Below are 23,069 nucleotides of genomic sequence, written 5' to 3'. Positions count from 1 at the left end.
TTCCTTCCCCCACCCCCACCAATCAACCCAGCCCACCACATGGTCCCATTGTCTTCCCTTTCCATTTTTCACTCTCCTCCCCTCCCCTTCACTACTGTTTTTTTATAATTTTCTACTTATAAGCCTCAAGTATTTCAAGTAAAATTGGTAATTTTGAAATTTTTATGTCAATGGGGTTAATATTAATGGCATGGCTTTAAGTTCTTCAAATTAAAATAGGGTTTCTATTGATTGAGACAATATTGTATGCCTTTGTTTTATATGTTTAGTTTTGTAAATTATAAGTTTTCTGTATTATGCCAATGAAGTCTCAATTATATGACATTTATGTAAAAGTTTTGCAGCTAAAATGTCATTATTTATTTCCTGGGATTATCTGAGTTTATACTTGAAACTGGGTTACTTGATGTGTTTTCTACACCACCTCCCCCCCCTTCAAAATTTATCACCCACCCCACCTTTCCCATCCCCTTTCCCTAAACTAACCCCCACACTTCCCTCCACCCCACCACTCCCTTAATTTTTCTGCCCACCTTCCAGCTTTTTTCATTCCTTCTCCCTCCCACTCCCCCCACTCCACCTTCCTTCTACCTCCCCTCCCATAACCCACAAATCCCTACTATGCTTTCCCTCCCCCACCCCACTATCCCACTCCCCTCTACACTTTCCTTCCTCCTCCCCTCTCCTCTCCCCCAGTTCCCTTGATGTCAGCAGACGCTAAAATGATCAAGACACAGTTTGCACTTAACCACTAAATCTTTATTAGTTGAATTTTTATTATAACATCAATACAGTATTAGTAATAGAGAGAAATACAGAGTAAAGAGAATACAGCAATATAATGGGGTGGGGTAGGGTAGGGAGGTGGGTGAAGGGTAGGGAAGAGGGAGAGGTAAAGAGAAGGGCTACTGACAGGGGTACAAACATGGGTTCTTATCCATCACTTTCCTGTACTTCCATGAATATTTACCATCATTATCAATTCTATCCCAATAACAATTTCTCAAAGGGCATCCGTAACTCGCTTAAGGGCTTTGCTCATATTTTTAATCGCTGGAAAATGTCCAGGGCAAAGAGCCTCTGTATAATTATTTATCCAATCACTTTTGAACTGTCTCCCACTACAGTTTTATCCATGTCCAATTCTCCCTAAACAGGTTGACCTCCCTGCAGTTCCTTCCAAGTTTATTGGAAATTTTTTGGGGTAGTAATTAGGGTGAAAGGATACAAGTAAGTACACGTGTCCACTTAGAGAGATATCTAATAGATAGCATGCTAACTTTTTAACTAATCCCTCCCACTTAAGATTACTTCACAGCCCCTCCCATCCTAAAATACTTATGATTATATATACCCCCTATTACTTAAATGATTACATAAAGAAATAAAAATAATGAAACTTTCCACAGACCAATCTGATCACATTCTACAGTCTGACACAACAAAGAACTTTCAGTCCCACCAGATGTAATTCTTTCTTGAGATGAAAATGTAGCGTGGTTCTCACAGACTTGCCATCTCTGCGGGTGGTCCTTCACTTCTGCCCAGGTCTTTCCAGCAGAGTGTCCTCTGTTGCCAATCTTGGTATCGTATCTGATGTTCAATGTCTGTGGCAGATGACACCAGATCAATTTAGGCGTCCAAGAGGTATCTGCAAACTTAAACAGAAATCCAGACTGCACTATAAAGATGGGCCCCTCTTAATATGTGCACCTTCAAGTTCACCAACTAATAATCCATCTTCCCATACAAATACCTCATTGATCAAACTAAATTGACCCTTCAGAAATGAGTATAAACTTCCTGTTTCCATTTCCCTGGATGATGACCTTCAATATTTCTCTCCAGATTCGCCTGACAATGGGAGCTCACCTCTTCCTAATTTTTTCCTAATGAACTGCAAATTTGAGCCAAAGCCCATCAGTTTTGCCAATTTGTTTTAATGAACTATTGGCTCTGCTTGAAATTCTGATGTTTTGGTTTATCTCTTCTACATTTTTATTTTGCTCCCTTTTAAACTTCTCAAGCTATGTCATTACTTAGCTTTTCCTTTTCATATGAATAAAGGCATTTTTAATGGAAAATGCCAAAAAAATTTAAAGTGTCCAATTAAATTGATCAACAGCAACAAAATAAATCAACTGAACAAAAGGAAACTTAACAAAAAAAAAATCAACGATTGAAAGGAAACTTAACAAATTAAAGTGATTGAGTAAAAGGAAACTTACAAAATTTTATACTATAGAATATATTTGAGATTACTTATCCTTAACATCTACATTTATAGATAGTATATATAGTAATAGCGCATAGTACACACTGCCAAAGTCTTTCACAAGCTTTTACTAATGAACCAAACATGTCAGGGACGTCATCCATGAGTTGTTAACCCACACCACCATGCTCTCCCTGACTGCTGTTGACTGCTGTTGCCGTCGCTGTTCAACTTCTTCAGATCTTTGCTTGCAGTGATGGCAAATGTCCGTGTGCCCATGCTGGGGCTGCAGACTGACCCATTTCTAGGCCTGCTGCAGCTTGAAGATCAATTGACAATTGTTAAGATTCACATAGAACAACTCGAATTCAAATAAATGGAGAATGGATTGATATTGAGGTAAACTGAAGTGACGCTTCAAAATAGTCCAGAAGCACAAATGCACCATTTTAAAAGTAATTACTCTAAAACACATTGAGTGACTGACAAGCTTTCACATTCCATTGAAAAAATAAAAGAAGTAAAGTTGTTTGGATTAAAATAGCCAATCAGGAGTCTTCCAATCAGGAGACTTTTTGAATTTGTGTATCCTGTTGTGTGGTTTTAAAATTCCCAATTAATAACACGTAATTACATAGTTTAAAATAGATTGAGATGAACAGGACGGGCTATTACGCAAATACTCCAGTTTCGAAGAGCCTCTCATTCACAGTGTTGTAAGAGAAGTTCACAGTAAAGAAGTATTTTTCACTAAATCACTTATCATTTTTAATTAGCTTAACTCTAAGAATCGGGTAATACTTTGCAATTCAATGGAAATTAATTTTGAAAGCAGAGTCACCACTTAAAACACTGTTAAAGGACATGACTAACCTACAACTAAAACTTTTAAGTATTATAACATGCAATAAGGGTGGGTAATAGTGAATATGTGAAAGATGATGTTGATGAAATGAAACTTCACCATTGGACTCCTCTTCGTGACAGGTAATCTGAAATAAAAGCCATGTTGTTTTCTACTGCTCAAACTGTTTTGGAAACTGGAGACGGGTGTGTTGAAACTCAGGCTCCACGAAGCCCTCCTCTTTCTTCTTGGTGCTTGGCAGCCAAATGGAGTCTCAGCAACCAGGCAGGAAGGGTGACACAAATCCTGCAGGAGGGTTAATGGCAGTAGTAAAGAATTAAACAGAAAGAGAGAGGTTAGACAAACAAGTCAAGGTAGTAGCAAGGGACCAGGCGAAAGGAAGTCAGGCAGTCCCAGGTTGGCACAAAGCCTCCAGGAGACATCAGCCGATGTCACTGGATTGAGGACAACTCTTGTGTTGTCTGCTGCTTAGAGTCACTTGAGTTGCTTTCTAAGGCCTTCCACTCATTGGCAGACTGTTGGCTCCATCCCCTTGTAGGGAGACCCCTTTCTATGATGCAAACTCTGATCCTTTTTAAGTGGATACATGTCCAGTGCCCCCAATTCCTCTTCTTCCAAGACATCCCTCCCAGGCATAGGAGTGTGGGTCTGGGTGCTAAAATCTTTTCCCCTCCATTAAGCATCTTAATGCTCAGTCTAGTGAGGGGACTGGTGATGAAATGCCCAGATACATATGGAGGCAGAGACATGGATAGATGCTTCCAAGACTTCCGGTGATGCTTTCGTAACCAACTAACACCCGTCGAGATTCTTCTGACGTATCAGCACAAGTTGATCACATTAATTCAGAGTTTCATTAAAGAGTTGGGTACAGGACTTAGGAGTCTTTCTATTTGCTAGTTAGCCCTCATACGTGACTGAGAAGTGGTCACATTTCACAAACATCTAACACACCTGGGGCCACCAATAGTCTCTGGTTACCAGGTTTAACATTTTGTGGACGCCACAGCTGGCATGATGATGGTAAGGTGTTGTGATAAAGCCAGAGTTCTTGGGTACATGTGATTTGCACCAGGATGTGAAGGCACACTCTTAACATGCAAGAGTCCGTCTGAGAGGGCACTTCCTACTCAGGCCTGAGGTGTTTCTGTTGCAGGGGTTCTGTCTGCTCCTGGGAGAACCGGTCGAGTTGCTGCTCCTTGAGAATTAACGGAACCATGAAAGTGGAGTTTGAAGATGGTGAAGTTTCTAAGGGTGCAGCAAAAAGATCACGGAAGCCATTTCACACTGCACCAATAATTTTGGCTTCCTAAATAAGGCGTCGGTCCTCCAGTGATGTAGAGAGAGTACCGAAACTGCAAGAAAAGTCATGTCCTCCTCCTCCTTGACTCCCCCTCCTTAAAGAAAACAGCATCTCCTGTGTTTGTATCAGCTTCTCTATAATTATTAAAGGAAGAATCTGGCAGCCAATAATTCAGATGGTGACAGAGGTTTCAGCAGGTAAAACATCAATGGAAAGTAAACTTTCCAAATTTGAGAATGGCAGTCAGGTTGGAAAACTGAGAGAGAATTTGTTGGTAAGTACTCTGTGGCTCCCAGGATAGGGTTTGGTACTTTAGGGGTGTGTGCTAGTCCCGGGTGGCCTTGACCTTCAGTAGCCATTTCAGAGAGGCTGTGCCTTGGGCTGGCCTGAAGAGGCAGTAGTCCAGTTTAGCACACAGTCACTGATTGAGAAGCTGAGCAGGAATCAGTTTTGAGGGCGGAGATCCAGAAGGACATGACAGGTATTTACATGGTGCTGTAAGATGGGGGTGGGGGTGGCGGCGGCGGAGGTGGTGGCGGCTGAGGAGGCGGATACTGGGGTACAGGAGGCTGGCGGTACCAATGCGGATTCCAAGTGATCATCACAGGGACATAGAGCGAGCGTCCATGTCCATCTCGTCCCACTGGGTACCACGCGAATCCTACCGGGTAGGTCGGGTAGGTGGCGTAAGCGGGGTACGTTTGGTATCCAGGTACTTGAGGTACGTATTCAGCGTACGTCGCCAGGTGGGCTTGATCATCCAAGTTTGGAATAGAGAGTCGAGGATACTGATTCTGGATCGTGAAATTATTGGGAGCTCGGCAATCATAAGAAACTTGCAGTTTCCATCCTCTCTTCACTTGGAGCACCTGGGCCCCATTAGGCGCAATTGTGGGAGTAATCAGCCCATCTTTCACATTTCTGGCCACAAAATCTCGCAGAGCCGCCATTTCTGGTTCGGACAGTGAGTATACATGCCCGCTGGGAATACTGTGTGCTCCAGGTATCATTTCTATGTTTGGGTCCACCAGGCGGTGATCTGGGTAGACGTGTTCATCCACTGGAGTGTACACATTCTGGACATAATAATACCTCACTGGTTGGTAAACTCTGTATCCATCTACTGGATAGTAAAAGGATGGCTGTGCTGGTGGTGGGAGCGGCGGTGGTATTGGAGAATACATCCGGCAGTGGTATCGGCAATATTCAGAATCGAAGACAATCGATCGGGTGCTCCAGGTGATGTTGGGATCGTGTGTGCTCAGCCAGCGCACCCCCAGGACGACAGGGAAGAACGGAGACTGAGTCACATCGAATGACAGCACCTCACGGTGATCTCCCAGGTCAACGATCAGGTCATGGGTTTCATGGACAACTGGGCCCGATGCTATGGGACGTCCATCAATCGCTTCCACAAGTATTGGCCAGTCCTTGACTCTTAGTGGAATTCCATTTTGGGCAACATATTCGTGATCAATGAAGTTGCCAGAAGCACCAGAATCTATCATGGCTCGGACGAACAGGGTGTGTCTGCCCGGAAGATGAATCTGGAGCATCACTTGCAAGTGTGGAGATGAAGCATCATCTTGTGGGGACCTTATTATTTCTGGCCCGGTCGCTGAAGGTCCCTCTACAGCGGGGCCGGGGAGTTTCCCGCCGGCGAAGCCTTTGAGGCCTTGGCAGGACAGTTGTCGGCGTAGTGACCTCCATTCCCACAGTAGAGGCAAAGGTTCAGCTTTCTGCGTCTTTCTTTTTCTTCCTGGGTCAGCCGCATGCGGGCACCTCCCACCGGCTCAGTTGGATCTATCTGGTGGTGGCTTGTGATGTGAGGCAACACCAGCGCACGGGGTGGGGAGCGTGGCTTGCGAGCTGCGGCGGCCCGGGCCAGCCTTCTCTCAATGTGGATGCACTGGCCAATCAGTGCTGACAGCGACTTGGCAACTTCGAGGCGGGACAGCTCTGCCTGAATGTGGTCGCTGAGGCCCTCATGGTACTGGTCAATCAGCGCAGGCTCATTCCAATCCAGGTCCTGGGCAATCATCTGGAAAGCATTGGAATAGTCCACGACTGACCCCATGCCCTGGCGCAGACGTCGGATCTTGCGCTTGGCGGCCTCTCGCCTCTGAGGGTCTTCGAAGACGTGCTTCATTTCAGTCATGAAGGCTGGGTAGTTGTGCATCAGGTAGTGGGATCGTTCCAGTTTGGCTGAGGCCCAGCGAGCAGCACGACCAGTCATCATGCTTGTCACGAAGCAGACTCGGACGCGATCGACAGAGAAATCTCGGGTGCTCTTTTCCATGAAGAGCTGGCACTGGGCCATGAATGGAACCAGCATGTCTGGGTTGCCATCAAACTTCTCTGGAAGGTCATCTGGGCACTCTTCCTCGATGGGAGTGGGTGGGGCAGCAGCCGCTGCAGCACCACAGAGCTCGATGTCATCCTCCTCTTCCTCAGGGGCAGGTTCCACTTGCTCCCGAAGGGAGGTGTTCTCCTCTGTCAGCTTTTGCACCTGGTTCTGCAGGTTGTTGTTCTCCTCGGACTGCTTCATGACCTTCTCTCTCAGGTTGTTGATCTCTTCAGAGAGATCGTCCCGCCTGCGTTCTGCCAGGTTGGGATTGTACTGGCCCCTTTGGCCACTGCGTGAGGAGGATGCTCCAGAGGAGGAGGAGGCAGAGGAGGATGGGGTGTTGGGATCGTTGGGGGGAGGAGGAGGAGGAGGTGGTGGGCAGTCGGGCCCCAGGGTGACGGTTGGGATGGGAGGAGTCCTCCCGGATGTAGCTTCACTCCTGTGGGGATGGAGGCCTGGATCCTGGCCTCCTCTTCCACCCCTTCTTCTCTTTGTTTTCAAAAGCTTTTTGTTTCTGTAAATGAGGATAAAAGCATACATTTAATTTATACTTTCAAAGCAGCACAATACAAATTTTGGCACTTAAAACTATCAACTAACATACCTTAAATACATTAGCATTTAAAATACCTATACTTTCAAATACATTAATATTTAAAGTATTCGAAGTAATTTTTCTCTACTTTTTTTATAGTAAGAAAACCCCTGCAAGAAAAAAATTTTTTTTAATGTTCAGATGACCTATTCCACTCAAAAGTCACCTGCTCATTTTGACCCAATAATACATAAGTACACAAACAGCACCGCTAACTTCACTGACTGTAACACTTCACAAACAAGTAGTTTTGTATCTAAGGGAGCAGGGCAAGAAACTTTCAAGACAAAGAGAGATAACCAGTTAAAAATACAAAAAAAAAACAAACAGCGAAGTGGTCAACTGTGATTAAAGAAATTACATGAAAATCAGAACTCTAGGGGGAGTTGGGCACACCAGCCAGCTGTCACCATCCAGATCCACCCCACATAGAATGTTAACTAGTTATCAAAACAAACAATAACCACAAAAACCACAGGGTTGTCTAAATCACTTTGCTGACCACAGTTGGATTTCCCAAAAAGAACTCTCTGTGGGACAGAAATGGCACTGAATAGCAACATGTGTGTATCAATTTCTCTCATTATGCAATCAACAAATGTTCATTAATGCTTTCTAGGAATAGCTGGTTTATAAAACAGAACATTTTAAGAAGCCTAGTAATAAGTATACCTCAAACTATAATGAGGATTTAATTAAATAATGCAAGTTAAGCACACAGTAAATGTATTGCTTGGTATTATTAAATTATGAAAAAGAAAACACAGGTTTCTTTGCAGACATGAGGATTAAAATGGGGGAGGGGCTGCAATTATTGCACCCTGGATGTGCATGTCCCATCTAAAGTTATTTAAATATTAAAATATATATATATATATATATATATAGTATGGGTTAAACAAATTCAGGGCATCATTTGTTTTAAAGGTCAGATTGTTTTTAGAACTGCCCAATGCCAAAATTTGTAACATTAAGGTAGGAGAGGGCTACACCCTTGGGGGTAAGTGGAGTGGTGTGTGTGGGGGTGGAGCATTGTTAAATGTTTTAATTTTAAGTTTGATGACAATAAATCTTATGTATAAGAAATTATCACATAGCACCTCTCTGCTACTGTGCTCCCTGAAAACAGGGTTAAATACTTTTAGAGAAACTTATTTTAAGTTTTCAATAATTTTTTAATGACTTTCTAATTTTCATATTTGGAAAACTCTAGGAAAGTGCTCAAAAGTTTAAGAACATAATACATTAAGCAGCCAGACTGCCTACTTACTAAATTTTAACTTGGCATTCCAGGCCAAATATTCCTTCCTAACCCATTAAGGCAAAAACTGACCCCAAATTAATTACATAAAATAAAACCACAAACAAAAAATGTTATTAAGAAAGGTGAAAGACAACTAATGTTTCAAAAATAGGACAAAAGAAAAAAAGGGGGTGGTGGAAACCAAACATGAAGCTGTAAAACCCCTCACCTAATCTCATAGGTCCCTCCCCTCTACTCCCCCCCTCTCTTCCCCCCTCCCGCCCCCAACCTTCATTATGCCCTGCACTGCTGAAATGGCCTCATGGCAAGCATAGTCCTTAAGGGACTGAAACACTGTGCCATTTAAAAATTTTAACCTGCTATTTAATTATTTTAATAAATTAGGCCATTAAAGCAATGAGCATTTGACATTCATGATAAAATATTCACACTTAGTAAACAAATTAGAAGACAATTAACATTCAGTTTCATTTCCAAGTCAGATAACTCTATTGATGACACAATATAAGGTCAAACAATGCACTTTTTATTCATTAAGAGTTTAACATCCCATTAAAAAACAACTAATAAGCACAGGTCAGGTGACTCAGGTGCCACTTCTGTCATCTAGACATGAATACTTTCAAAACATACTTTCAAGACCTCTCACAAGGCATTCACAGCGTGGCCTGGCGCAGCCTGACTCAGGTCAGGAAGGTCAATCACAGTCACTGGAGTGGGCTGGATTAGGGACCAGGCCTGATGGTTTTAACATCTGCAAAATGCAATTTGGGACAGAAATAACAATAAATTAGGAAACCAGCAAATAATCACTATATTGTTTAGGGAAAGAGAAGATCAATAAAGATTTAAAATTCAAATGCTTTTTGGTAGTCAAGAAGGTATGTAAAGTGAGAAGAGGGAGGAGGTGATAGCATAGGGAGGGGCAGCAGCTATGTAATTTGGGGATGCAGCCCCCTGCCCAAAAGAGAGCCACTTAAATAAACTTAACCCAGGTCTGGTCAAACAAATCCAGTACCTGATTTGGCCCGCAAGGGCATCAGTTTGAAGCCCCTGACTTTTACTACTGTCAGGCCTCAGGTACCTATCCATGGAGTTTTAGTTTAGGACTCTTAAATCCTAAAAAAGATAATAGCCCAGAGCAGAATAGTTCAAGCATTAAAAGTGACAGGCAGTGACCATTAGTGGACAGGCAGGTTAAGTATAAGAAAAGTTTAGATACTGAAACAGCAAATAGGGCTCCAGTTAAAGTGAAAACAGAAGTTCTACGACTTAATTTAAATTACAGAACTATTATTACTTACACTCCCCCTAAGGGGAGCTGGACTGGGGAGAGCAGGGTCAAGATACCCTATTCTTGACACCTGAAAGGACACACAACATAAAACAGCGCCAAGCCACCTGGGACAGATGCCACCTGTACATATGAAAAAGAGTTCACAGTTAGTGAGTTTAGAAATTAAATACATTTGATTAATTACATAACTAAAGAAGACTTTTAATTATGACTCTCCACAATGACTTTTAAAATGCTCTATTCTCCAACACACCAAAGAGCTAAGTAACCAAAACTCAGCTCATCTTAAACATCCTAGTAAGAAATGACAATCTATTAAGCAACTCTTAATTGCTTGACATTTTAAATGCCCAACTTTCTTTTTTAGTACTGTTTATGAGACATAAGTTCTAATAATATGCACAATTTTACCATTGTTTTGAATCTCTTTTTAAGTACAGGCACAGAATTTCTAAAGAGAAGGGAGACAGGATGGAAGGTAGGCAAAAGGTCCCTTACTAAACTATTATTACTTACACCCCCCTTCCCCTAAAGAGGAGCTGAAGGGGGGTGGGGTGGGGGGGTGGAGAGCAGGGTCAAAATACCCAATTACTGAAAGCTGTAATTATGCCATCACAGATTGTATATACTTGTTTGGTGTGGTGTGAGATACCTGGAACATAAAAACTCCAGTGCCGCCCCCCCCCAGGTTCTGATTCATTGTTTATAATATGTAGAACCAGGTTTTTAATTTCTTCATTTATTAGAAACTTAAACATGGTACATCTTTCTGGCTGAAAGGCACACATTTCTTTTATAATCCATATTTAGTAATATAATTACCTTACATGAATTTAAAATTAACAGGTACCATTCAATAACATACAAGCTACAAATTTAAATAATTAGCTTTTGCTTTAAGTAAGCTAATTATTTTGAGTATTTTAAAATTAATTTGTATAATTACAGCTTGCATTATTGGAGTTTAAAATGGCATGCTTTCTTCTCATTTCTTTTTTAAAAAGTCTGTTACTGGTGAGAGAAGGTAAAGATGCTTTGGCTAATCCAGGACAACGAAACACCAAAGGAAGGTACCAGGAGCAAGAAGCCAAAAAACTCCCTTAGAGACCACGAAGACAATGAACAAACCAATTTATTTTGACCATTTAACACATATTTAATGAATGCCTATCATGTGCCAGGCACAATTAATAAATATGTAGGAAAGTTAGCCAGGGCCAATCCCCTAGAGTTCCAAGGGGGAAAAAAAAAACCGACCAGCATTAGAAGTACACAGATAAATGCCTCATACTGCTCAAAATCCAAGCCCATCGCACCTATAATCCACTCCCAACTCCTCCGAAACACAACTCAAGTTGTTCATATTTTGTTTCCATTTTATTTTGTATCCACTTTCAGCAAGATTCGCCACATAGGTCTACTAGTGTCTCAAAACAACAATCCCAAGCCAAACAAAAAAAACCTTAAATGTTAAAGTATTTTTATTCACTTGTAGTGAAACATGTGGCTGTACTGCTCTTAAAAGTGCCAGCCTTTTAGTTTAGAAGCACTATTGATAACCCACCATCAGTTTAAATTGTGGGGTTATGTTGTTTTAATATGCAAAGCGCCTGTAAAAAGTGTTCAAATGTTAGGGATAATTACTATTATTAATATTCTTATTTATTATTCTTATGTTTATTATATACTAGTGGATAAAAAACAAAAACGACGCACGACGCAGAAAAGAAACCGCAGGAAGGCGGGGCTGTACAGCCAGGCTCAGACCTTGAAGGCACGCAAGCTCAGAGGAGGTGGGCCGTGGTGGTGGTGGGGGGGTGGAGGGGCTCGCACTGCGCAGGCGCAGGGGGCTCTGGGGGAGGCGGGGCTGTGAGCCACCTCAGAGGAGGAGGCGGGCTCAGGGAGGGGCCAAGCTATGGTGAGGCGGGGTCTGGGTAGGCCACCTCATAAGAGGCGGGGTTGGGGACAAGAGGGGGTCTGGGCAAGCCACCTCAGAGGAGACTGACTGGGGAAAGGTGAAGGTTTGGGTGAGCAGCCTCAGAAGAGGCGGGTCGGGTGACATGGGGTTTGAGGGGAGCCCCCATCTGAGGAGGCGGGGTCTGGGGGGCGGGTCTAGAAGGCGCGCTCCGAGTAGGCGCGGGGCCGAGGAGGCGCGCTTTGAGTAGGCGCTGGGAGGCGCTAAGGCGGCTCTTAGCAGATACTGCAGAGAGGGCGCGCTAGAATGGGCGGGGCAGGCCTGAGACTGGCTGCAACCTCTCCCAGGATCCCCCCTCCCCAAACCCCTCCCACCAGTCTCCAACAGCAGATTCATTTCGTGCAACGAGAGCAATCACCTCCAGATCCAATCTTCCCCCCACCCCCATACAAGGCAAACCAACAGCTTCCACAAACTGTTGCTGGATGCCAATTCGCGCCACCACTACTACACTGCCACTCAATCAAGCACAACTAGCAAGGCAGCAGTTCTGCCAACGCCAAAAATTCCTTTTTACACTAAATCAGCGCCCCTCCGCTCTATTGCAATAGCAGAAATGGTGTGGGTAGAATGTTAAACACTAATTTTTGCCCGGGGCTCCATTTTGTCTAACAGCACCATCATGCAGAGAACCGTCCTGCAGAAAAATATAGTGGGAGCCATTCCAAAAGGTGTGTTAGAGACAAAGGGTGGGGTCTCCCTCTAAAAACGACAGAGTAAGCTTACTTTGCAGCTCGTTTCTCTACAGTTGGTATATTTGTGGCGCAAAACAGTGCAGTTTATGTACCTCTGCAGCTGTTATTACTTTGTAGTGCATTTTAGGTGTAGTAAATTGGTCTGCAGCTCATGGACCTCTGCAGTTCCTGTGCTTGGTAGTGCAATGAAGCGCTGCTGTAGTGCTAATCGTACGCATTTTTGCAGCATTAATCCCCTGCAGTTTAGATTTTGTAGCTCATTTAGAGCGCAAATCAGCGGTTGGTCTGCAGTTCGTGTACAGCTGCAGCTTAAACTGGTTAGTAGCGCCAGCTAAAGTGCCCATCAGTTTGTAGCGCATTGAAGCGCCCATCAGTTTGCAGCGCATTTGAAGCGCTTATTAGTTCCTACCACATTGAAGCGCCCATCAGTTCATAGCACATTTGAAGCGTTATCCGTTTGTAGCGCATTGAAGCGCCAATTAGTTTGTAGCGCATATCACTTTATAGCTCATTTGAAGAGCAAATTGCAAGTCGGTCTGTAGCTCAAGTCGGTCTGCAGCTCATGTTTGTCCGCAGCTCATGTCTGTCTACAGCCAGTATCTCCAGAATTGGGTCCTAGAAATCAAAGCCCTGAAGGCTTGGCGTCTCCACTCTGTTTTGGGGAACAGCCAGTAAAGGCGTGACAAGGTTTATGTGGAGACATTCAGGGGCACTACTCCATCTCCCACAGATCCCAATAACAGGGAATGAATGTAATCTTAAGAAGAAAAACATCCTCACCGCATACTCACCACGCGTGGACTCCTCTGCGAAGATAGGAAGGACCGGGTCCCACACCTGCCAGGCGTGGGTTCCGCTGGGTGCTTCGCAGCCCGGAGTGGCTCCGGGGCGAGCCCGCTCAGCGGACCTTTCGCGAGGCTCGGTGGACCCTCTCCGCTGTTCTCCCGAGGGCTCAGTCAGGTTTCTTCGACACACACCAACCGAAGTTGAAGCGCGTGTACCCGGAGCGCCGACTGGGAGCCTTATATAGGCTGAACAGAGGAGGGGGGCGCCAAATCCCAGCGTGCTCCGCGGGTTAGGGGGGCGGAGGGGGGGAGTTGAGTAGGGGGGGATGGGGGGGCGATGGCTATGCTACATCAGTCTGCCACTAGAGGGAGTACGGGAATAAGGAGGGGGTGCAGGATGCTGATGCTGAACTGGCCAAGCTGGGAGGAAAGAAGAAAGGGAGGGGAGGGAGAATCGAGGACGGCTGGCCTAGGCAGGCCAAGAATGCAATTGCCCCGCTGGTGGGAGCTGGGACACCCTTGTGCTTGGACGGGACGGGGTCGGGGGACACGCAGGATGAGCCCCGCAACCACTGGCACCTTCTGGCTGACAGGTTAGTGGTCTTCGCGCGACGGGAGGTCCTGGGGCCAACAGGCCGTCGCCTCCCCATCCCCCCGCCTTGGATTTTGGATAGCTGGGCACATTTTCTGGGCATGAGCCCCCCTTGCCAGCCTCATCCCCATTGCACCCCTCCCTCGGGACATGGGGCACCTCACTCCCTGTGCTCAGTGCCTCCCAAGCTTGACCCCTGGCCTTTTTTTCAATGCGCCCCGGCGGCCCCTCCCTGTCCAGAACACGCAGAAATTCCATCCCCAGTTTTTTTTTAACCAATTCAAAGCCCCCCACATCCCTTTAGCTCCGGTTTCTGCTGCAAAAAGCTAGGGGTTATTGCCCATTGGGGGTGGGGGGGCTGCCGTTATCTAAGATTAGGGTTCTGCGGCCCCTGGACCCTTAGGAAACTGCGTCCACTCTACGCAAACATGTCTTTTCTCCTTTCCTTGAAACCTATCAGGGAGAACATTAAAATGTACGTTTGAAACCCCTGTTCTCCCCTTATTCTTTAAAGTGCATTTCTGGGCAGCGGAAATCCCAGTTTTCTTACGTTTTGCGGAGGAGGGAAGCAGAATCATGAAATGCTAGGAGCTAAACAGGGCATTCAGGTCAAGCTTCTCCCTGCCGGGTGCCAGAACTCCGCAAACAGCACCGTATGACCCACCGAGTGCAATATTTCGAGAAAGCAAAACATTCAAAAGCAGCTGTGGATGCCTCCAATGAACTTGGTGAGCTAAGGAGGCTCCCAGCTATGGCTTTTTGGTGGTGATTAGGTTTATGCAGACATTAGCTCTCCCTGCAACGCTAAATCTTGTGGGGTGAATGCATACTTTTAGTTAAGGTAACTGCACATTTAATCATTTTAACATGTTGCCAAGATTCAGCCACAAATATTTATGTGTGTATTTTAGGTTAGAGGCATTAGCAATGAGTTGCAAAACTCAAAAATATGGTTGAGGAAGGATTCTTCAAGCAAACAAACAAACAAAACTCCTAAAAACCCTTAACAGGGATTTAATTTTTAGCTCCCAAATGTTAGGCACTGAGAAAACTGAATCTGTTGATAATATTTGTAAAAGAAGTTTAGGTATAAATGAAGAACCAAATTGTCTACAGCTGTATGAGATTCCTGAAACACGGGTGAAACACATTAGTATCTGAAGGTTAAAGTTGAGCAGTTTTAATAACATTGCTAAGATGATTTTATAGTTAAAGAAGAAATAAGAATTTGACCTACTGTAGATGACAGGGGTTTCAGGGATTGTACTTAAAGCAAGCCTTTCTAGGAATAAACGAAACTATAGCACAGTGACTAAGATTTTACCCTTTTTTTTTTTAATCAGAAATAAGATGTTGACCATCAGAAATATGAATCAAATGCAGATTTCCAACAGCGAAAGATGTTTTTCTAGGAAGTTGGGTGAAAACAATTTCACGTTTTAAAAGTGTCTTTAAATCTTTAGGATATTCACTCTTTTCTGCAAGATAGGAGAGTTTTAGAATTTCTTACGTTTGTTCTTGTGATGGCCAGTCTCTTAAATTCTTAGCCTGCTTTTTCATCCTGAGAAATTACCTATTTGTTATTGATAAACATTCCCTTTCTAAAAAATGAGTTAGAAGACCAGTATAGATAGAAAATTAAGTTTAAATATCTATTCCTTGACTTTTTAACTTTGAGCAAGTTTGATTCAATTTGATGTTTTATTTCAAAATGTTAATCAGAATTTTTCTTTGTAAATAAGTGTTATTTTTATAATAGCACTCCCAATTGTTTGTACAAATTCAGGAGGAAAACTTAAGAAAGCTGGGGGGAAAAAAAAAGAAAATCAAGACCACCTGTAACAATTTATTCCAAGATGACTCCAGTTAACCATATGGAATTTGCTTGTTTAGAATTGCTTCATGCATATAGATAGACCTAGTAATAAACATGCCTAGTGGCATGTTTATAAGTTTTTGAACCCAGTTAAAAATGGGTTCAAATTAATTTCCTTCCAAGGAAAGGCTAAATAACATTGTTTGCAGAGTTTTTTTCATAAGGGATCTACTATTAGTGACTTTTCCTAATTAAAAATTTAAATGAACAACCTTAGTACATATTTAAAAACTAGAGAATTAGTGCATATCTATTCTAGCACATTATTGCTTATGATTTTTGTGTAACTCCATGTGTCTTTTTATTCCAACACATGAAAAAAATTTACTTATCTCAAAACATTATCTCCTAAGGGGGTGGGGAAGGTAAGTAGTTTAGGTAAAAATGTTTATCTAAAACAGTATTATAAATCAAGCAAAATATAGCATTTTTGTGTTAACTAAAACCACAAGCCATTGCAGACTACCCCAAACTTTAATAGATAAGGATTTCAAACACTTTTTTGCTATTTTGTATTTACAAATAAATGTAAAATTTACATTTTAAAGTAAATTTTGGATTTTTCTCAGATATTTTTTTCCCAGTATTATTTCGTAGCCATTTTGCACAAAGTTATATGCAAAGTAAGATAAGTGCAAATGGGCATTATATATTTTGTCAAATAATAAACAGGAATTATATTTACACATTTTAATCATTTTTATAAGAATATGCCTTGACTCTATGAATCTGTTGATGTGGTGGGAAAATGCTATTTTAAAGCAAAGTGGGATTTTCACCTGTTAAATAGTAACTAGACTTTCTATTTGGTCAAGTTACCTATTTTATGAGTTTGCTATGTATGCTATGAATCTGAATATTTCATGTATTTAGCTTAATTTCTAGAATAATGGGAAAATTATATTTCTAAACAAAGTGGATTTTTCTGTTGGTAAATAAGTGGACTTTTTAGTTGTGTACTGAATCCATTTTTAAGGACAATTTCCTGTGCCTCTCTGAACTTGCTTATTTACTGCATGTATTTGGCTTAACTTCTGATATGGAAGGGGAAATTATTTCTAAGCAAAGTAAGATTTTTAGTTATCAAGTAACAACTGGATTTGCTAGTTGGACATTTTATCTATTTTTATGACATCTTGCTGTATACCTCTGAATTTGCTTTGCTAATTTACCCACCCATTTGACTTAACTTTGAGTATGGTAGGGAAAATTTATTTCTGAGCAAAGTAAAATTTTCAGTTGTCAAATAGGTAGTAACTTAACTTAGTATTTGATCATTTTATTCATTTTTAAAGTTTGTCATAATTCTAAAAAGTGTTGATCAACATAATAACTTTAGGTTAATTTCCAGTATGGTGTATAAATTGTACTTCTAAGCGAAGTGGAATTTTCACCTTTCCCTCATACATAGAAAATAGGGACAACACCAGAGAAAACTGGTAAAGGACAATCTCAAAGAGATCAAGCTATCATGTATCCAGCGTCTGACACTGGTTTTCTACCGGGGAAATCACGCTTTAAACAAAATGCTGAAGCAGTGAGGAAATCTTGACTTGTTAAAAAAATTCTCAATCAAGTATTTTCAGATTGTTTGGCATTCTAAGTGCAGTTGTTTCTAGGTCACATTTTCTCCAAAATAACAAACTATGGCATTTACTCTCTGAATTTACTCTATTTGACCCATTTACTTAAACTTCACCTTTACCTCTGTTCTAAAACCCAAACTGCAAATTGTTTTTTAATCTTATTTCCTACACTTAGTGTAAAAAGGATTATGTGTATAGATGATGTAGGTATATGTGTCCACTAGGCATTCTTAGGCTGGACCTTTGTTTTAATTCAGAGCTTCACAGAAATATTAACATGAAGCTCTTCTCCCCCCCCAACCCCCCCCCCCCCAATCCATTCCAGCCTCTTCAGCAGAGATGGAATCCGAAAGGACAAACCGACATGGACAAACAGGCAGTTATATACACATCTGCAAAAATCATTCCGAGTTTCTAAACTCAGGATCCTCTTCTCTATATTGCTGGCTCCCCGATTTCCAGAAATGTTAGACCTAATGCAGTAATGAAGATTTCAGTAAAAGGAACTGCTGGTGTTTCTAAGAATCAACAAGTCTTTTCAAAGGATTGTTTTTCTGTTTGGGGTTCTCAGGTTGGCGGGATAAGAAGGAGTCTCAGTGCTGTTAAAACTGTTTCACTGTTTACAAGCAAAATATTCTAAACAAAATGCCCAGTGTCTTAAACATTTTAAACAATGTAACTATAGGCACAGAGTATCAAATAAAAACACAATCTCTAGTCTGACTCTAGAATAAACATTTCCATAGATTCCTCCCTCCTAGTTTTTGTTCCATATGCACACATATTTTTACATGCTGTGGTTTTAATATGAGTAGGTTTTTTTTTTAATGTTTTGAAGGATAAATTAATCTTTAGCAAACCATTTGTCAGGGCTGCAGGATGCTTTTCTTTGTGAGATGATGTGTAGACTAATTAACAAGACTGCTTTGTGAAAAAGATGAGGCTGGCTGTACCATCACGGCCAGGTGCTTGGGACTAGCCAGGTGTTTGGGACCAGGATTGGTACCTGGTGAAAAAATCACAAACCTTTAACTTGAGTTGTCTCATCAACATCTTTATAACTGACTTTGATTGAGATTCAGTCGCTTGCTTTAAAGTCTAGGGATGATTTAAAAAGGGAAACGGCTACAGATGAATAGAATTCAGAGTTAGCATGGTTTATATAGCTGCTGTGCCATGCTGAAACTAATAACACATTTTATGACAGTAAATGCATCACAATGCACTGGTGTGTAGAGAAGGAGTTGATATGGTGGCAGTTTTTGAAGAAAAAGATTAATATGAATCAGCAACCTGATATGGTAGCAAAAAAAAAAAAAATCAAGTTTGGATTCTGGTAATAGCAGAGTGTCCATATGTCACAAAAATTAATAGTGCCCGCCTCTAATTAACCACATCTGTATGATTGTGTCCATTTCTGGTTGTCATATTTAAAGAGAAACTTTGACAAATTAGACAACTTCCAGAGCAGTCGTGGGGATGGTGCATGGTCTGGCAATCTTGTCATAGGAAGTATCCTCAAAGGGTCTGGAAATGTTTAGCTTGAAGAGGAAAAGTAGACATAAACTCTTCTGTTTGCTTCGGAAAGCAGAACTAGCATCAGTGGGTGAAAGGTAGATGGATTTCAACTCGAGACCTTTCTAACAGTACAGCTCAACAAAGGAATCAACTTAATATCTTTACTGATTCTGTTCTTTTAAAATAGCAGACCTATTTACTTTTGATGCAATGAATATTTAGTTTGAAAGCTGTGATAACCTTTTAATGTAGGGCAACAAAACTTTGTGATAAAAACACTTTTTTCTGATAAACTGACTTAAAAGAATAGTTCTGTTTGTTGCAAGTTGATCTCTGAAAATAGTTGCAACAGGAAAGTTCAACACATTCTTCCTCCCCTCTCATTTCATTTCAAAGAAGAAAATCTGTTAAGAAAGTAAAATATTTAATTTTTTTCCTGCAAGTTCTTGGCTTTAACTCACTGCCATGAGTTATTCCTATCCTGGTGTTCTTGCTACCTGGGAGCAGGCTTCCAGGGCAGAGTGGCTGTGGATTGTGAGGGAGTCTGGGGCGAAGTGGGAGCGGGCAGTTCTGGCTGTTGTTCAGGACAACACTGCCCTTGACAGCTGCTGTCAAGGGCAATCTTAATTTTGATTGCCAGATCTAACTTTGAGGATGTGACTGCTCAAAGTAATTTGGGTACATGTACATGGGACTCCACTTCAGAGGAGTCAGTAAAAAGTAACGTGGACTGTGTCCGACTTCTAAGAAACTATTTTTTATTTATACCCTGGAGCCTTAAAAAAATAATGGGGGACTCTGAGGAGCGATGTGAAGGAAAGAGAGAATGTTCTTGAGTCATCATTTCTAACCAACTTTTTTCTGCTTCTTTCAGTTTTGCCTCCGCCCCACACAACCAGAACTTTCTCCTCTGCTCACATTGTTAGGTCAGAAACACAGGCACTCTTAACTGTGTGAAGTATATTTTTAATGTTGAACAAGCTTCCTCTATTTTCTCTTATAAAGATGCCGTACACTTTTGTGGGATTGTAATAATACACGGGGCAAGTTCTCATGGCTTGCGTCCCAGTTGTTGAAGAAGCCACAGGCGTTCCTGGGCTGAGCTCATATTTCCCAGAGAGAAGCTCAAAGATGAGCTTCTGGCTTGTCATTGCTCGCTCACCTGATCTGCGAGTGCCTACTTGCAATTCCTTGAATGCAAATGCTTGCTCCTGCTCCTAGGCTATAGTAAATGATCCCCAATGTTTACATTTTAAAATGTAAAGAAGTTGTCTTGAGAAATAATAGGCAGCCTCAGAGCATGAGCTTCTGGCATGATAATTAAATGTTATATTCTTGAAAAAATTAGTGGTACTAAAGGTAAACTGCTGTTTTGTTTTTTTCCCCCCCTTGGGTCATTTTGGTAGAATTTTTATTAAATATTTTACAGTAGTGGCTCAAATGTATTTTATTCCTTAAAATCACTCATCTTTTGCACATCTCCATTTCTACATAATTGCCTTGGAGTGATCAGATTTTTAGAACAGCTTTCCGGCATCCTGTACCACGGGAGATCACTGTAGTATCGCTGCAACACAGAAGGCAGGCTTTCTTTTCTGACAAGTGAAGAGCTCCTTTCAAAAATATTTAGGAGTTAGGCAGCAAAGCTGTAAATTCTTCCCCATTCTCTAGCTTTTTACTCATTCATCTGGTGGTCACTACTTTTATTATCATGGAGATTTGGAGCTCATTGTGAATTTGAAAGAGATCACAGTTAATTTTTGCACTGCAGTTAAGTAACATATTTTACTCCCCAGTTTCTCCAGCATTGGCAAAGATATAAAGTTGATCTTTTACCTTGGAATGTAAGAGAAAAGAAAAAATTAGACGCAAGGTTTTTTTTGTTTCCTTCCTTCTTAGCAAATTGGTGTTTCTTGCGGTGCGGCATAATGACATTGGCTTTTTCTCTTCTATGAAATCGGAGTTAATCGATGTAGCACCTTTAGCAGTTCTTATTTTTTTATAGTTATAGAGTTGATTCTAATGAAAGACCAATGCAGAAATAGAAGCAGTACAGGTTGCTACATATACTTCATCAAAATTAGAAATGTATTTTTTTGTTTAGTTGTTTTACTTGTGGAAGTTTAGCTCACACATATAGTTATGCAAATGCTGAAAGATAAAAGTATGAGGATTTTCACTGTGGTGTTGATGATAATGACGAAAAGCTAGAGAAAATGCTGGTTAGCTTTACTAATAACTCTTTTATTCATTGATTTGATTTATTTTGGGTTATCGGCTAGCATTGAGAGTCCCTGGTAGATGCTTAGGAATACATGGTCCCAGTGATAAGGATATATCAAATAATTGTACAACAAATGTATAATAAGTGCTACAGACACTAGATAATTTTTAAGTACAGAATTTAGCCAGATAAGGGGCTGGAGGAAGGCTTTTCTGAGGAAGTACTCAAGTCTGAGAGATCAGTAAATGTTAGTGAGGGAAAAAGGAAAAGGTGCATTTGTAGTGAAATGAAAGCTCTGAGGAGGCCCTGGGGCAGGTTGAGCCTGGAAAGTATAACATACTGGAAGGAGTCAAGTAAGGCTGAAATGAAAGACTAGGCTGGAGGTCAGGGAGCAAATTTGTGGCACCTGTTAGACCACTTTAAAGAGTATAATCTTTATCCTCAAACTTATGGGAAGTCTCTGGAGGAGTTAAACCAGAACATGATTTCAAAAAGAGCAATTGGGCTGCTTTGTGAAAGGATTGGAGGGGTCAGAATAGATTGCCTCAGGTCAGTTAGTGGGTCTGCATTAGTGATCCAGGATAGAAAGGATTCCCTGGACTGGGGTGGTAATAGGGAGGTAATGATAGGAGGAGTCAGAATCAATGGAAGTGAGTAGTGGATTGAATTTGGGGTGGAGATTGGAAGAAGGGAATGTTAAAGATGACTTCTGGTCATATTTTTGAGGGTTGGTGTTAGTGCTATTCACTATGAGGAATGTTGGAAGATTTTTTAAAAACAGATTTATTTATGTATACAAGGGCTGGGGGGTATGGGAGTGAGAGGATTCACCAGAGACAGAGTAGGGAGCAGAATAGGCGGAGTGACTGAAATACACTGCTGAGGGGAGCAGCAGGTGAGATGGGAGAGTCTGTTGTGCCCTTTGGGTCAGCTCCATGGCTGGGGATTGAACTTGTGCTGCAGTGGCTGTGGATAACTTAATAGTGCCACTGGGGAGGCCCTGAATGCTGGAAGATTTTAAGGGAAAAATATATAGTGTTCTTTTGGGGAGATTGTGTTTTAGGCGATGAATTATGAACAAGCCACAGAACATAAAGCTGAGCAATCTTAAAATATGGTAATAGGTAGACGTGCTCAAGCTAGACGCTAAATGAAAAATGTTTATATTATGTAAAAAGAATATGAAGTGTATGATTTTATATATATGTGACAAATATGTTTATATATGCATAGAACATGCAAAGATACAAAGGCTCTTTTGAATGAAAACATCCTAGACAGAGACTTTGCAGGGATAACCACAGATACACGAGAGGGAACTTTTATATTTTCTACCCTCTGGGTTATTATATTATATTACTTGAATATATTACAAAGAATGTATACTTTCTCTAATAGAGATAGTTACTGGCAATGTTAAAGTAAACACTCGCTACTCAAAGAGAATATTTCTTTTTCATAGTTTACTTAATTAGAAAGATCTTATATGTTTTTATTTTGAGCAGAATTGTTTTCCTTAGTTTTGCTTCCCGAATCCAGCCACACTTAACACTTTGCCCTTAGTAGTTTTCCAATAGTTGCACTATTTTGCTCAATTTCACACAGTCTACATACTATTTTGTTTTTTCTCCTTCACTAATTTTAATAATTTCAAAACAGCCCAACTTTTTGCAGATGAGTTGTAATAATGCAGATCACTAAACTACTTATGTTCCACATCCTTTTTGTTAAGGGTTCTTCTGCTGCTCCTTTTTCACCCAGTATTTCCACCCAGTGGAAAACAAAAACAAAAACAAAAGCAAAGATAGTACTGTTTCCAGGAAGTGCAAAACCAAACTTACTTTTCCAGTGTATGCCTTTGCCAGGCTACTTAAGCAAAGGAGCAAAAACACCAACACTTTTTTTTTTTTTTCTGGACATTTAATCTCCCCC

General features: G+C 41.4%; 2 protein-coding genes across 8 annotated transcripts in view; one reads left to right on the top strand and one right to left on the bottom strand.

The window, feature by feature from the left end:
- Positions 1 to 737: 737 nt before the first annotated feature.
- Positions 738 to 13,555, bottom strand: PEG10 (paternally expressed 10). 2 transcript variants are annotated; one of them, NM_001291188.1, is made up of 2 exons: positions 13,337 to 13,555; positions 738 to 7,244 (listed from the first exon to the last, which is right to left on the bottom strand). In NM_001291188.1, the coding sequence occupies exons 1-2, from the start codon at positions 13,339 to 13,341 to the stop codon at positions 6,014 to 6,016; spliced, it is 1,236 nt and encodes a 411-aa protein (NP_001278117.1). In that variant the 5' UTR covers positions 13,342 to 13,555; the 3' UTR covers positions 738 to 6,013.
- A 166-nt stretch (positions 13,556 to 13,721) lies between these two features.
- Positions 13,722 to 23,069, top strand: part of SGCE (sarcoglycan, epsilon) — a 66,145-nt gene continuing 56,797 nt past the window's right edge. For 2 of the 6 annotated variants that reach the window (XM_004676694.1, XM_004676696.2), the window contains exon 1: positions 13,722 to 13,934. In XM_004676694.1, coding sequence (XP_004676751.1) covers positions 13,739 to 13,934 — 196 coding nt within the window. In that variant the 5' untranslated portion in view covers positions 13,722 to 13,738. The remainder of the gene's footprint in view (positions 13,935 to 23,069) is intronic. The other 4 variants (XM_012721078.1, XM_012721077.1, XM_012721080.1 and 1 more) reach the window with 2 other exon arrangements.

Source organism: Condylura cristata, unplaced genomic scaffold (assembly GCF_000260355.1).
Source record: "Condylura cristata isolate star-nosed mole 26May11 unplaced genomic scaffold, ConCri1.0 scaffold00005, whole genome shotgun sequence".
NCBI classification, from domain to species: Eukaryota; Metazoa; Chordata; class Mammalia; order Eulipotyphla; family Talpidae; genus Condylura; species Condylura cristata.
This window is presented reverse-complemented; position numbering and strand designations above follow the sequence as displayed.